General features: G+C 45.4%; 2 protein-coding genes across 3 annotated transcripts in view; one reads left to right on the forward strand and one right to left on the reverse strand.

Moving 5' to 3' along the window:
- The window catches only part of SCFD2 (sec1 family domain containing 2), a 455,173-nt gene that overhangs the window by 62,118 nt on the left and 376,572 nt on the right, over positions 1-16,483 (reverse strand). For both annotated transcript variants that reach the window (XM_019740184.3, XM_088790215.1), the window contains exon 10: positions 10,411-10,673. The gene's annotated coding sequence lies outside the window, so the exon portion shown is untranslated. The remainder of the gene's footprint in view (positions 1-10,410; positions 10,674-16,483) is intronic.
- On the forward strand, positions 11,440-15,992 carry RASL11B (RAS like family 11 member B). Its single transcript, XM_019740161.3, has 4 exons — positions 11,440-11,795; positions 12,447-12,503; positions 13,635-13,711; positions 14,495-15,992. Exons 1-4 carry the CDS (start codon positions 11,654-11,656, stop codon positions 14,963-14,965), a joined length of 747 nt encoding a protein of 248 aa, XP_019595720.1. The 5' UTR covers positions 11,440-11,653; the 3' UTR covers positions 14,966-15,992.

The raw sequence follows: 16,483 nt of genomic DNA on the forward strand, positions 1-16,483 counted from the left end.
CCGCCAGTTCGTACACAAAATCTGCTCTGTTCATTTATTTTACTCAGCAGCTATTTATTGAGCCCTAATATGTGCCAGGCACTTGTTAGACGCAGAAAATACAGATGTGGAAATCAATCCTTTAGCCCTTGCTCTTGTGAGCTCACGGTCTAGCTGTATGTCCACTCCTGGACTCTGTCGGCATGAGATGCCACCACTCGTGGTGTGGGGTGCTGCACGCTGGCCGGCCCGCAGGAAGGCTCCGGGAATTATTCACCGTTGTTCTCTCTTCAGTTAGCTCCTCAAGGACGTCCTTGATTCACTTCCCACTTAAGACTCTAGAATCAGCCACTCACCAAACTCCTAGATCAATTTTACCCCCTTAGCTCTCTGAGATGCCACCCCCATTTCTCTGCTTCTACTTCCCAGTATAGAATGTTGCTCCCTGAGCCACAGTGAACAGGCTTCCCAGACCCAATTCCAGCGCGGGGATAGGGGGTGGGGGTTCCCCTCACACCAACAAACAATCTTGGGCACCAGCAGTGTGTTCAAGAATTCCTCTCAATTGTGATGCTATCTACTTGGAGATAGCATTAGATTCCACAGGTTAAGGCTTCAGTCCTAGAAGACTGTTCCTCCCACCGCTCCCCCATACACACTTCAGGTATAAGTAGCAAGCCCAGGCTCTTACCTGTGTATCTGGCCAACTGGCTATAGATTGGAGGGTCCAATGAACCCCTCCTTGGGTTCAATCAGTTTGCTAGAACAGCTCACAGAACTCGGGAAAACCTGTTTACTCGCTAGATTACCAATTGATTACAAAGACTATTAAAGATACGAATCAATAGCCAGATGAAGAGATACACAGGGTGAGGATCTGAACAAAGGCGCTGTCTCTGTGGAGCTTGGGACCCAGCACAGTGGCACATGGAAGGGTGTTGGTTCCCCAGTGAGGAAGCTCTCCGGGAAAAAAAGGCCAACGATGAGCTGTCCTGCGATTTTATGGAGGCTTCATTACATAGTCATGATTGACTAAATCATTGGCCACTGACAACTGAACTCAATCTTCAGCCCCTCTTCCCTCCTCAGAAGTAGGGGGAAGGGGTGGGACTAGAAGTTCCAAACCTCTAATCACCTGGCAACCAGACCCCACCCTTGAGTGGGGTACAAAAGCCACCTCATTAAAATAACAAAAGACACCTTTATCACTCTTAACACTTAGGAACTTCCAAGGGTTTTGGGAGCTGTAAGCCAGGAACTCTGGATGAAGACCAAATACCTTCTAAATCACAATATGCTTGTGTTACTGTAGGCAGAAAGAATAGGGCTGCATGTAGAGAGGGGGAGGAAAGGAAGGAGATGAGGTCATCCTTAACAAGAAGTACCAGACCAGCCAGACTGGATTTTGGTGGTTGGAGCAGATCTAGGACACCATCTTGCACCTCAGGGGTGAACTTTATTATAATGGATTGTAATATTATTAGCACTGTGGTTAGGGAAAGTGTCCACCCCATGTTGCCATGACAGTTCTGACTAAGCCAAACAAGGGTGAAAATCCCTCCTCTTGACGGGAAGGACTGGACATCGAGGACCCGCCTAGGAACGTGTATAACGCCACGCCTAAGTCTTGAATATTTCACACCTTCATTTTTAGTGTACTTCCTAGTACAACCTCCCATTCTGGGCCACTGAGCATATTCTGCTTCCCTGAGACCTGAGTTGGTCATCAGTAGCACTCTCTCCATCTTCTCCACCTCAGATCCCCTCAGACTGCAAGCCCATACTCATCTGTCTATTGGCACAAGTGGAAAGAGTGAGCCAGTGACTGGAGCAGCCTGTGTCACTTCCAAAGCCAATCTCTGTGTTCACATCCCCACCTGGCTTCCCACCCCCTCCAGTTCTGACTCCCGTAGGCATCTCTTTCCACAGTTCTAGCTTCCTCAGGCTCTGTCCACTGCCTCCTTTCTCAATACATATAAAATGCACAGACTCATTCATTCATTCATTCATTCATTTCCCCCCCACCACAAATACCAATTAAGTCCTAATATGTGCTAAGTGCTAAGCACTCTTCTAGGTTCTGGAGACAGCACAGTGAAGACAAATAAAATCTGTCCTCTCATGTCGCTTACACTCTAGTGTAGAGAGCTGGACAGGAAACAAACAATGTAGCATGTCGAACAGTGATGGATACAGAAAGCTGGAAGCACCCATCCAAGGGGCGCTGGGCCTGGGTGCATTGCAGAGGAAGTACGGAGGGCAGGCGGGAGGCAGGCCCACCTTGGAAGGGCCCCTAGGGTCAGGCTGCTTTAAAGTGCTGAGGGAAAGCTGCCAAGGGTCTTACCGCCCAGGCAATTTGTGGAGAAGCCCATGGTTCCGCCGCTGCAAATCTCACGTCGGGATGCCGTCCCAGGGGCACCCCCAGGACTGGCACGTGCTGCACCTGCAAGGAGCCCGCCGCATGCAGCCCTATGATCTCAGTGGGTCTGCTTGACACTGCAGTTCAATAGCTTGTCCAAAAGAAATGATTCCATCTCCTGCCTGTGAACAGGGAGCAGAGGAATGCCTTGGCTCCTGGCTGCACTGCGTGTTTTGGCAAACGAACACAAGGAAGGCTTCAGCGTGGTCCTTCCAGCCTATCTTGTCATCTAAGCCCAGGTAAAGAGGAATTTGGGAGAGGATCTGACTGAGTTATAAATACAATTCTTTCCAACAACTGATTAGAAGACCATCCAGGCTAGAAAAATAACTCTTTGATTCATTCTCATACTGAAGTTATAAAAGTATTAAACTTTTATAATTTACAGGGCACTTTCATATACTTAATCTCACTGGATATTCAACATATTATATGGCACAAAATCTGTTATGATTTATTTATCATCGAGCCACATATATTTTCCAGTTAGCATAGTGGTATACAGTCTTTGCAAAAAAAAAAAAAAAATTAAGGTGTGTTTTGTTTGCTTTTATAGCTAGTTAAGAATTGTTTAAAATTACACTAGAATTTTCCTATCTTGAAAAACTTAAGGTCCTGGAATGGAGAGCTTTACATTCCAAATGAATTAATAATGGGCTTCACACAACATTCCCAGCAGAGATGCCCTAGCATTCCAATCTTCATGTTCCTCATGCTTGGAATGTGTAATTCCTCTATGAGCTACATTCTGCTCTGTGCAACTTCTATTTTGGGGCAAGTTGTTTCTTTATATAGAAACCAGTACCCTTTCAAATCAAATGAGTACGTGAGTCATTTGTGCATTTCCTAAAAACCATCGCATCAGATTTTTCTTATCTGCTATCCATTTTCTTTTTTAATCAGAAGGAAAATGCATTAACAATGCAAATATCTTGGTTAAATGCCTAAACTTTCATAGACTACTGTTACAATGAAATGTTTCTTGGTAGTGACTGAATTTCATACTTGACTAAGAAATAAACACATTAGCATTTGCATTGTCACCAACCAAGTAACTTAGGTACCTCTGCTAACTTGGAGCTCCACTTCTATAGTTCATATTATGACCGGTGATCTTTTAGACACAACTTACTGAATGGTCTGAGACAGTGGTGCTAATTAGGGCTTAGAAGGTATTTAATGGTTACTACAATTTTGAAAGACAGAGGAAGCAATGAAAATCAGTGGTTTGGGCCCCAAACAAGAGTTAATTCCTCACTTTCCCGGTGATTTGGGGAAGGGAGGGAGGTGAAGCTTGTTCTTTCTTCTATCCTAGATGGATGGTCATGAAGTTTTGATTTCCTTTTAGCTTAGTACATTATGCTAAGGAGCTGAGGCTGTGGGGAAGGGCTTTGCCATCCGTGCAAAGACAAATAAGGATGGCTAAAGGGTCCTTAAGTGAACTTTTAGGCACCCCCAGGGGAAGTTAGAGGGCAAATAGTAGGTGTGTCCAATCTACTGAGGAATTTGAGACCAAAGGGTTCTGTTAAACAATTGGCTCAATTGTCTGAATCTTTCTGAACTTTTTCTGCTTGTGTATATCTCTTGATCACAGTATCTTGTCAAATATCCCAAGAGCACTCATTCCTAGAAGATCTGAAGAGCATTAGCACTGTCTAGCTGCAGAATCGTTAGACCTTTCATTTAACTAAGGGAACTCCTAACAATGGCTTTATTAATAATGCAGCAATGTCAGCTCCTAACACTGCTCAATGTTCTAAACGGCTTTAGGGAAATGGGCAATGTTTTTCTACTCTCAATAAAAACACAGTGAAAATTCACTAGTTGTTCCAAGTAATGTTGAAAATGTGCATTTATTCTGAGTTATTGTCATCAGATTGCTTATCAAATAGGTGTTCTATGTTCCCAGAAAAATGACTTGGGCTATTAAGACTTGAATCATTGAGAAGAGGAAAAAAAATCTCAGATTTTGCCCTGAATGAGAAAGAGAATTATTTTCACCCTTTCTTTTACCTTCAGTTTATATATTACATTGAAATAGAGAAAGAGGGTAAAGGAAACCTTCCAGAATAAGAGATAAAATCTGATAGAGTAGCAAGAGACTATAATTGTAGAACACCAGTCCTTCTTTCTCCCTAAGTGTGGAAAGGGGGAAATGTGGGCCATTTGCTACCATAGAAACCAACCAAGGTATGTGGGAGGGGGAGGGAAGCCCATTAGAGGAACGTGAAGATCTTACTTTTTTCAAAGTTAAAGTGTTCTAGTCAATATGTGATCTTTCTACTGGCAAGGGGGGAGGGGTGTGTGTGTGTGTGTGTGTCCTTTTTATTTAAATGAGTTACAATCTGCCTCCTCTATCACTTTGCCTTTTGAGCCTAGTGATTCTGTCAGTCCAGCCTCTACTTTAAGGAAGGTTGACAATGAAAAAAAGAATCATTGAGTACCCACTGTGTACCAGGAGAAGCTCTCTGTAATGGAATGCACAGAACTGCAAGACATCTAATAAACATAGCATAAAGCCACTGGATGAAAACCTTCTATCACACTTAGTTATATCGGCCCCTATTTCCATACTCAGAGATCTCTTGGAAAAACAAGCAGCTCAAAATGAATTCCTTCCCCTCTTTAATTCAGTGGCTGTTTCTGAGCCATGGTTCTATTTGATTTTTAAAACTGAATCTTAAAAATACTTATTGCAAACCACCCTCAACACAGATGCAGGAGGCATATCTCCCGTGTGCACTGTTCCTTTACAATTCCATGTCACAGGCAGCCACCTTTCCTTTCCCCTTACCAGTCCCTCAGGCCTTTCCAAATGACCGTGAAAGGCAAAGGAGCAATGGGTCAGGTGTTTGGAAAGCTGCTGAGTACAACAGTCTCTTTCTGGAAAGCGGCTGTAGGAGAAAAGATATCGGCTCAGTGTAAGTGTGCTGCTCTGGATGGTAGGGAGTGCCCATCACTGGAAGTATTCCAGATTAAGTTGGACAATTTCTCAGTAGAAACATGGTAAGAGGGAGTTGGACGAGATGCCTTATAATATTCCTTTTAAAAAACAGACTATTTCTTAAGCAGTTTTACATTCACAGCTAAATTTAGCAGAAGGTACAGATTTCTCATACAGGCCCCAGCCGCCCCTCTCCCCACCCCCCCCCGCCCCCAAACACACACACACAGCCTCCTGCCTGATCACCATCCCCCACTAGAGTAGTACATTTGTTTCAACTGATGGGCCTACTGTGACATGTCACCTAATTTCTAGTCTACTAGGGTTCACTCTTGGTCTTGTACCTTCTGTGGGTTTTAGACAGATGTATAATGACATGTATCCACCATTAGGATATTATACAGAGTAGTTTCACTGCCCTAAAATCCTGTTCCACTTGTTCATTCCCCCCACCCTGACCCTGGCAACTACTCATCTTTTTACTGTCTTCTTAGTTTTCCTTTTCCAGAATGTCATATAGCTGGAATCAGACACTATGTAGTCTTTTCAGATTGGCTTCTTTCACTTAGCCACATGCATTTAAGATTCCTCCATGTCTTTTCATGGCTTGATAGTTCATTCCTTTCTAGCGCTGCATAATATTCCATTGTCTAGATGTACTAATATTTTTTTCAATTGTGTGTCTGTTTCTGTAGATTGCAGGATAGCACTGATAGGGACAGAGGTGAAACAAACAGCCTGACAGCTGTGATTTCCAGTGAAGGAGGAATGGCTAAGCTTCGGGGCTCTGAATGAGGGACATTGCTGATACCAGGGGTTAGACGTAGTATGGCTGGTTCAGGGACCACAACTCCACACAAACAGGTGGGTGTATGGACTTGTTCAGTACAAGTGACAGAGAGCCAACTCAAACCAGCTTAATCTAAAAAGTGACTATGTTGACTCCTAACGGGGAATTTCAAGGGGTAAGTCTGGATTTTCAGGCACAGCTGAACAAAGGACTGAAAAGATGCCATTGGGACCTGGCTCTGCTTCTCAGGTTCGCTCTCCTCTGAGCTAGCTTCATCCTGCGGCATGCTGCCCCACCAGGTGGCAACATGGCTACTGGGAGTCCCAGGCTCACTTTCTACCAGCTGATCGACACGAGTGTGTTAACAGCCCTTTTCTCAGCAAAACTCTCCACTGTCAGCCCTGAATTTCATTGGGCCAGCCCTGAAAGAATACCTGTGGCTTATTGGTACTCATCCTTGAGATTAGGAATTAGTATCACCCTACCACCACCACTTGAACAATATAAGTGGGGCTGGGGAGGTTTCCAAAGGAAAATTGGGGTGCTGTTTCTAAAGAATGGAAAAAGATTCTGAGCAAGTAAAATCAATAAATGCTCCCTGTGCCAGACTATAGGAAAACAGTTCAAAAGAGCAGGGATGAGTGTTGATGCATATTATATAAAAAATAACGAAAATAGTGGTCTTGAACAGTAGTCTCAAAGCAATTAACTGGAAAAGAAACTCATTATATATAATCTATTATAAGTGGATATTAGGTGTCTAATGGGCCCGATCTCTCCTTTTCTTGGGACTATGTTCTTTGGGATGCTGGAGAAATATGGAGGAAATACTCAGCTTCATTCCCATTTCTAGTGTGTCTTCATGTATGGCTGAGACTAGAAAGCCAAACACATTTCTGAGACTCCCTAGAAATAGGGTAATGGATACAAACTAATTTTATTAGCTAGATGTACTCAGATAAGATTCACAAGGCAGAAGCTGGGAGGACACCATCTTTCTGTGGCGTGGTTACTTTCTGCTGCCAGGCTCCACCGTGGAGATACTGGGCTTTTTTTTCCTCTCATGTCCAGCCTCTAGCTTTGTGGGTTTGGAAAGGCAGTAGCAATGATAGCAGTGGAGATCTCCTGATTTCCCATCTTGATTATGGGAGAGGTAGCGGTCCCCTAAGTGGGCCAGTTCTGCAGTTCTGGGAGTCATTTCTGCAGACCCAGCCTAGAGACCACCATTCTAACCCTTCTGACAACATTGAAAGCAGGTAATTCCCTGTATCAACCAATTTTCTGTTTAAAATAGCAGAAAAGCTATCTTTTTACTAGATCTAAAGCGGCAGGATTGACAAAAGTCTCAAAAAAAAGAAAAATCTGGTTCTTGCCGGAGGCCTGGATGCTCACAGGGGGCTGATTTGGGAGAAACTCTTGGTGACATGGACAGAGGGGAAGCTCATTTGGCTTCCATGGGGCATGACCCCATGGAAGAAGGGACCACACAATTTCTTATTTCCTTGCTACGTGTGCCCCTCAGAAATCACCAGGGCTCTTCCCTCTGTCCACCCATTGGGAACTATTCTGTTCTTTGAATTCATTCTCTCAAGGTGAGGCCTTTCCTTTCATTCACAATCCACAAATATTTACAGAGTACCTACCAGCAAATGCTATATCCTCGGCAAACTAACCCACTTCAGTCCACCCTCTCTGCCGGCAAGGTCCTTGCTTCATACTTGCACATGTGTGCCTGCACACACACACACACACACACACACACACGCACATACACAATTCATACACATAACACACACAGTTTTCAACCACTCAAACTTTTACACATTCTTCCATGACTCCCACAATCTAGGTTTTTAGTCCTACCATGTAATCCTATAGCTCCTGAATTTCTCCTATCAAAGCATTTTCTTAAACTATATTGAAATTGCTCATCCATTTCTGTTTCCCATGCTAAATGTTAACTGCAGTGGTGATGGCAAAGACTGTGTCTGTCTTGTTTCCCAGTACAGACTCAGGACCCAGCATAGTGCCTGGTATACCCATGGCCAGACATTCAATAAATATTTATTGAATTTATGTTCTAGTATACTAAGGAATTCCAGAAACTGGATTGTCTCTGGAAGCTCTCAGATCTAAGATCGGCTTTAAAGATCAAAGGAGGTGACAGAAACTACGGATGCTGAGGCAAAATCGGAACTTGGCAAAATATTTCTTTCCTCCTCAAGTTTCTCATATTTTAGCCCCACCCCCACCCCATTTCCTTTAGCTTAACAAAAAAAAAAGGAGAGGGGAGAGAGAGAGCATGCACACAGTTCAAACCATTTAGTAGCACTGCATCATAGGGGACCATCACATTGTGAACATTCTGGCCATTTTCTACGTTATTCATCCTTTCCAGATTTTGGCTCTGTCCCTTATAGGACATTTGACCTTGGAGGAATTTTTAACCTGAGACGTTTTCTCATTTATAAAATGGAGTGAATTATAGATGGCCACAAATTCTTTGACACTGTTCCTATCTAAAGGCGTGCTCTATGTCCCTGCCACTTGCCCTTTAATTTGGGTGGGCTCTGTGACTGACCAAAAGAATATAGCATAAGTGATGCTGTGTCAATTTCCCTGTGAGAGCCTTAAAAGATTGGCAGCTTCTGCTTCCTGTCTTAGAATAGTCGCTCTAAGGCAGGGTGTCCAAACTGCGGCCCGTGGGCCAACTACGGCCCTGCGATCCATTTTTTATTGGCCCGCAGCAAATTCCAAAAATATATTTAGTTTACTTAAATAAACCAGGTGAGGCAATACGTATGTCACCTCGAGTGAGTGGCCCAGCTGTTTGTGTATTTTACCTCATACTTGGTGAAAAACGTTGAAAAAAGTTTGGACACCCCTACTCTAAGGGAAGCCCCCTGCCATGGTATGAGGGAGCCTGCCATCTGACTGCAGCGACATAAGAGACTCCAAGCAAGAACTGCCCTGCTGAGCACGGTCAGCCCACAGAGCTGTGAACCACAAAGCAGTGATGATCAGCAGCAATAGATAATGCAACTGGAAGTAATGATGGTATCTACCTCATAGGATTGTCACAAAGGTAAAACGAGATTTTTGTCTGCTAAATCCTTAGCCAACAGCCTGGAATAAAACAAGCGTTCAATATATATATATAAATTCTCCTTCCCCTTCCTTTTTATTAAGTCTATGAATTTCCAAGGGTAACTCTCAGTGTCATCATTTGAAGGCAGGGTGGGGTGTAGGTGGGCTATTTGTTAGATGTTTAGAATTTGAATAGCTCCCTTTTCTTTTCTCCATCTTTCTCCTGTTTCTTTTCTGTGTTTTAAACCACAGATAGACCACAGAAAAATCACAGGTTTGGTGCAGGATCATGGTAATAAAAATCAAATCCCAGAAGCTAAAATCATTCAAAGCAAAATTCCCCTTGACAACTTTTGTGGTGTGTGTGTGTGAGTATAAAAAGCAGTTAAACAAAAACTTTAAACTACATAATTATTTTACCATGTAAACATGATAGAATTACAGGATTTTGGGGGTGGGGAGGAGGTTAAAAAGTACATGGTTACCTGTAATTATAATCTTGTTACATTTGATTTTATAGAACACCAAAATTCGAGTTTGATTCAAGCCACGCAGAAAGACATGGTGCATATTAGAAATGCTTTTTTCTTCTTACTCAAATAGCTGAATTAATTTCATTCTTGTGATCTCCCCAGGAGTCAACATTTTATTATGTTTATTGCTATAGTTGTATCTTGCTAAGTATATTGCCCATCCTAGAAAACTTGCTACCAAGGCAGTTTGAGATGACCTTTCTATTTCTGCCTTGAATTCCTGCAAATGCCTAAACTGTGATAGGCAAGGGGGTTCATCTCAGTCTGGGACAGGATTATACATTGTCAAATACCTCGTCCATTAAGTCAAGGGTAGAAGGGGGACTCAAACTAGATGTTTGACATGTGTAGATAAGGGAACTGTTTTATTTTACTTTGACATTTCAACCTTTAATATGGGTTTGGACACAAAGCTACAATGTTTGTTGTCAAATGAACAACAAACATTAGAAGGGTGGGGAGGACAGGGGTGGGATGGAGGTGATCAGTCTGAGTGTCTGGTGACATTTTGTAGTCACTTCCAGCTACAGAATGTTGCTTGGATGGGGAATTTAGCCTACCATTGAAGACATCTTTCCCTGATAATATAAGGGGCAGGAACCTGGGATTTTGTAAGTGCAAGCACACCTCTTCCTTGGCCACAAGTCACTTTACTAACCTTGCCACTCCTTATGACCACAGAGGAAGTTCAAACTGTCGGGTTTCTGCCTCCCAATGTAGTCGGTATCCAGACACAGTTGGGATAACTGTTTCTTTCCATTTTCACAGCTCTTGGAGGAGGTGTGACTGTGTGTGAGGCGCCAGAAAGCTTGTTCTATAATTACTTCTTGATTTGCCTCTGGGTGTGCTGTACATGCACCCGACCATACGTGCGTTCACGTGAGCTTGTCAGAGGGTGAGTGATCCGCCACCCTGTACACCCTGTAGACAGGAGCCAGAGAATGTGGGTCAAAGACAGATGGGCGACATTATTTTGCCCCAAAGTCCAAGGTCACATTTTAGGGGTGTGGTTATTGGGTCTTTGTTACTGATTGTCATTATAGCCAAATTTATGATTCAGGATGCCACCCCCAATGCACCCAAGTCCGTGCAATCACTCCCCCAATTAATGAGACAGGCACGAGGCCTGGCAGCAGGACCCATACTCCCGACCCCCAGCTCATAAACCTCCGAGGCCCCCGCCTCCCCGGCGCAGTTTCCCTCACGGTGGGCGGGGTTGGGGCCCAGAGGTCAGTCGGCTGCAGGGAGTGGGCGGTTGGGCTCGGCTCGGCACCGGAGCGGGGGCAGATGGCCCGGGTGCGCTCTCGGGAGGCCGGGGCCGCGTCCGCCCGGGCAGACAGGCCGACAGGCATACCCCGTGTCCTCCCCAAGCCCGAGCCCGGCTTCCCGGTGCCCGAGGCGCCCCCAACCCCTCAGCCACATCATCTGCCCCGTGCCGGCGCAGCGGGCCCCCGGCCGGCGCCCGGTGCTGCCCTCCCCCGCGCCCGCCATTGGCTGAGCTGTCCGCTCAGGCCCACACGTTGGCTTCCTCGCTCCCGCTGCCCCATTTTACCCGCGCCTCACGGGGGCCCGCACTGGCTCCCGGCGCCCCCAGGGGCACGGCGCGCGCGGCGCCGGGGGCGGGGCCGTAGGCAGGGCGCCCCGGGATTGGCCTCGGGAGACAAGGGGCGGGACCGACCCCGGAGAAAACAGCGCGCGCGCAGCCCGGGTGCAGTCCCAGCCCGGAGTCTGAGGCAGCTCAGGTTGTACCCTGTGCCCACTCCGGTGCTTTTTGTTGTTTTTGTTTTTCTTTCTACCGCGGAGCCGCTCGGCCAAGTCCTCCTGCCCGCTCCAGCGCAGCGCGAGCCTCTTCCGGCCCCGCAGCTCCCGTCCCGCACGGTGCAGCCCCGGCCGGAGCGGCGATGCGCCTCATTCAGAACATGTGCACCATAGCCGAGTACCCTGCTCCGGGCAGCGCCGCCGCCGCCGATTACTGTCTGGGGGCGGCGGGCCGCCGCCTGGTCAAGATCGCCGTAGTGGGGGCCAGCGGCGTGGGCAAGACCGGTGAGTCCGCACTCGGGCGAGAATCCGCTTATCTCCGGGGCTAGACGTGGGCGGCCCCTACTGGGAGTTGCGGATAAACGCGGCGTGGGGGTGAGGTGGGAGCTGCCGCTGGACTGCCCACTGTCTCCTATTAATCCGCTGCCCCTCGGGCGGGACCTTAGCCGGCAACGTTTCCAACCCCCTCGGTTTCCAGGTGATGGAAACTGAGGTCCAGAATGGCCAGGCGACCTTCCCAGTTCCACCAACACAACTGGGATTAGACCTTTGGGGTTTTTGAACCTCTGGCAGTGTCTGGCACAAAAAGGGAACTTAATGAACGTAAACCCTCCTAGAAGGCTTTAAGGTTAGGAAAGACGTTTGTCTGGTGGCAGGTTAGGTGTGGCTCAGCCAGGCTCAGAGGAGGAGGGGGGTGGGCCAAATGACCCTTCCAGCTGGACAGAGCCGTAATTCACCATGCCTTCGATGCCTTCTAGCCCCATCTCCGTGTGTCTGGAAGAAGGGTCAAAAAGCTGGGGGGGGGGGGGGTAGGAATTTCACTTGTGACTGGCTTTCTGTGGGAGAGTTGTTTTCCAGGCTTGGGGAGGAGTGGAGACCACTCTAACTTATAGTGCCAGGTTTAAAACTCTTTCCTTTCTCTTTTCTGACCCGCAGCTCTGGTGGTCCGGTTTCTCACCAAACGATTCATTGGTGACTATGAAAGGAATGCAGGTGAGGAAACACATTTGAGGAAATGCCATCAGCTTGCACCAGTACTGCTGTTCCTGTTTTTCAGTGTTTCCTAGGCTCGTTCCTTCAGAGTGACAGTCATCATCAGGATCTTGCCACCTCCAACTTTGCTTGCCCCATCCCATGCCCTCCCCCCATAACTGCCATCTGGCCTCATTCCATTCCAAGCCCATTCATCATTTTATCAAGTGCCTGAAAGTATTCCCCTTGGTATGTTTTAACTATAGGCACCCCAGTGGGAAGCACCCTTTGTACTCAAGAGCCTCTCCCTTCAAAACACTCCTGCAAAAGTCATAAAAAAAAAAAAAAAAAAAGAAGAAGATGGCCAGCTTCTCTCCCCACCCCTCTCCCTCTCTGCTGGCGGCCTTTCAGAGGTGACCTTTTAAAGCAAAGGCCAAAGGAGAGTAGTTGTAAACCTAAAGTTTTCTTTTCTTAACAAAGAAAAACAACTAGATGATAGAATTTTAGGAGAGTTCCTGAATAAATAAGAGGACACTATTTCAATCCCTGTGATTAACATTAGCCACTGGGGAGGCTTAAGGGCTATGTTCTGTTAGCAAATTGTCTCATTCCTTAGACCATATGAAGTACCTTCAGGGGATTATTTGAAATGAACTATATAAACCATCCCAAGATAAGGCATGGAAGCCTTCTACTTTGATGTAGAGTTGGCTATCATTATGTCACATTTTTATTTCAATTGGTAATGTTGGCTGTGTATTTGCTAACAATATTTGCCTACAAAACCATTGTATTTAATAGCTAAAATACAAATTTATGTCAGAGTGGAAAAGTACTAAAATAAAACAGAAATCTCACACATGCTGAGCAAGAAAACTTGTTTCAAGGAAAAACTCTAAACATGGAAGCTCCATTTAAAATGAGACAAATTAGTTTCTGAAAACTTGCAAACACTACCCTGGTTTTAATCCACTGATACGGGGTTAAAATTACAGTTGTTAAAAAAGTCTGAATTTAAACGCATTAACTAGGATAAATTATAGCTTATTAGTGTGCATTGGTTCAGGTTATATTTTCTAAGTTAAAAAAAATGTCATAATGTTTTAACAGTTGTACAAGAAGAATGAACATAATCTCTTTTTTCTTTCATAGGTAATCTCTACACCAGACAAGTCCAAATAGAAGGTGAAACCCTGGCTATTCAGGTTCAAGACACTCCAGGTATTCAGGTAAGAAGCTCTGAGATATGTGACCAGGTCATTGGGGAATCTACCTGGCTGTAGAATTGTCCAGTTGTTCTCAAAGTACCTCATGCTAAAGGAGGAGAGAAATTTGGGAGTCGAGGCTTTTACACGTTGTTTGACTCTTCAATAGTATCTGGCTATTGGTCAGTCTTAGCCTGGCTTAATCTGAGAGATTTGGTGGAGGAGCAGAAATCTTTTCTTAGGAGGATTCTACCCAGCAGGAAAGACCAAATCAAATACACTTGGAATTGGCCAAGGTTTCCTTGCTATAGTTATAAAGGTCAGTTTTTATATTTGTGTTTTCAGCATTAAAAATCAAACGTAGGATAGTCTTCAAATACTTGGAATCACTTTTTATTGTGGAAAGTTACTCTATAGAGCCACGCTAGTGTGTATGTGTTGGGATTTTTTTTCCCTCTTGAACTGGGCAGTTATCCAGGTTTAAATGCTTCCAGCTCCTATCTTTACTTCCCCAGACTTACTGTCTAGCCAGTTAATTTCCCATTTTATGCACTACAAAGTCTCTCTGCATGGAGTTCTCTGCAGGTCAATTTTCCACTTGAGTGTGGTGAGCTGCACTGTTATTTATTCCAACTCCGTGCAGCTGGATCAACATATTGTCAAGAAAGCTGAAGTGTGTGGGGATATAACTTGTTTATGGCCTGCAACCTGGCATTACTGTCAAGGGCTCTTTTGAATTCGCCGTGCAGCCAAGCCAGGACTCTTTTTGGCACTCACCCGTTCACCTTGCTTTCACCCCTCTTTCAGGTCCACGAGAACGGCTTGAGCTGCAACGAACAGCTGAATAGGTGCATTCGCTGGGCAGACGCTGTGGTGATTGTTTTCTCCATCACCGACCACAAGAGCTATGAACTCATTGGTCAGCTCCACCAGCACGTCCAGCAACTACACCTGGGCACTCGGCTGCCCGTGGTAGTCGTGGCCAACAAAGCTGACCTGTTGCATGTCAAGCAAGTGGACCCTCAGCTCGGACTGCAGCTGGCCAGCGTGCTGGGTTGCTCGTTCTATGAAGTGTCTGTCAGTGAAAATTACAATGACGTCTACAACGCTTTCCACGTCCTGTGCAAAGAAGTGAGTCACAAACAGCCGCCCAGCAGCACGCCAGAGAAGCGAAGAACCTCCCTCATCCCCAGGCCCAAGTCGCCCAACATGCAGGACCTGAAGAGGAGGTTCAAGCAAGCTCTTTCTGCCAAAGTGAGAACTGTCACCTCCGTCTGAAGCAGGGGCACTTGGTCACAGGGGTTTGGTCTTCCCAGCAAGAGAGCCCGAGGCTCTCCCAGTGCAGGAACATTGAATACTGGCAGTAATTCATGGTTCCAGAAAGGGCTGTAGCAGAGCGGCCAGGAGGGCCTATGGAACTGGTGCAGAGAAGGCAGCGTTGTTCTGAGCAGGGGGACAAAACCGATGAGCTTGAGCGAGCCCACCGAGCTGCTCGCTGAAGACATACTCTGTGTCTTTTCCTATGGAGTGGGAAAGGGCCGTAGTCGATTTTGATTTTGTTCTTAACTACCTTGTAAATGACAGCCAGTTGTAGTTTCACCAAATATATTGATGTGATTTACAGTGGGAATGAAAGAACAGATTAAGCTCTCACAGACTTTTTCTTTTTTTTTCCCCCCTTCTTTTCCTTCTCCCCACTCCCCCACCCTTAAAAAGAAGAAAGAATTGCTTTTCTCTTATAAGTAAGATTTGCGTCTCTGGAGCACTATTCCTTATAGAATGCCTTTCTAACCGAAGGATATCCATATTTCTTTTTTAAAGAACAAAGAGGAAAATATTCTCCCATCCTCCCAAAAAAGCATAGAACTTATGGGCCAAAATGTTGGGTGTGCAGACATCTGTAAGCTTATATGGCCTGCGGGAAGGCACTGTTTCCTCCTGACACGGGATGAGGCCGCTTCGTTGGGCTTGTGTTGAGTGGTTGACAATTCAAACTCTTCAACCCCAGACTTTGAGTCATTGTGAGACTGTACACTTTTCTTTAACTGTTGCGTCAGGTACAGAAAAAAAATGTGTGTCCATTGATTTTGGAGTGATTTGTGTAAATGGCTCATGGCAATCACATTGGGTTGCTTCCCAGGCCTGGCTGAGTCATGGCTTAAATACAACACTATCTGACAGCAGGTGAACAGATGCAGGGGCTACTGCCAGATTCCCTACACACATGCACTTTAAAAAGCCACTCATGCTTTGGCTTAAATTGTAATTAATTTATTTTATGTACAATAAATCTCATTTTAAAAGAGCAGATGTCTGACTTGGTCTTTATTGAATCACTCACCTTTTGTCCTTCAGACAAAATATTACTCAGTATCTTGTGCATGTTGAGTCAGGCATTGTGCCTTCCAAGAGTTATACCTTAAGTGTCACAGCCAACCAAAGACGTGCATTCTGTTCCTAGTCCCACTTTGTAGATGAGGAAACAGGTTTACAAACAAGTTAAATATCTGATCAAAGGCCACAGACCATGAGTGTTGTAAATTGCAATTTGCTGCTTTATATTCAAGAGTTGCATTTCTCCTATTCAATTCCTTCATGATCCCACAGGTAAACCTAAGACAAATGTCTGGCAATGCGTTTTATGCTGTGAAGACATCGCTCAGCTAAACCTTGAAGATGTTAATACTTATATACAAGGTTACTGCTGCTCCATATATGCTTGATTTGGCAGTCCTCTTTTTTTGGGTATGCTGCTTTCCAACAGTACACTTTAGTCTCTCTGTAGAAGGTCGGAGC

Source organism: Rhinolophus sinicus, chromosome 1 (genome assembly GCF_057876585.1).
Source record: "Rhinolophus sinicus isolate RSI-liver-muscle chromosome 1, RSI-T2T, whole genome shotgun sequence".
In the NCBI taxonomy this organism is placed as follows: domain Eukaryota; kingdom Metazoa; phylum Chordata; class Mammalia; order Chiroptera; family Rhinolophidae; genus Rhinolophus; species Rhinolophus sinicus.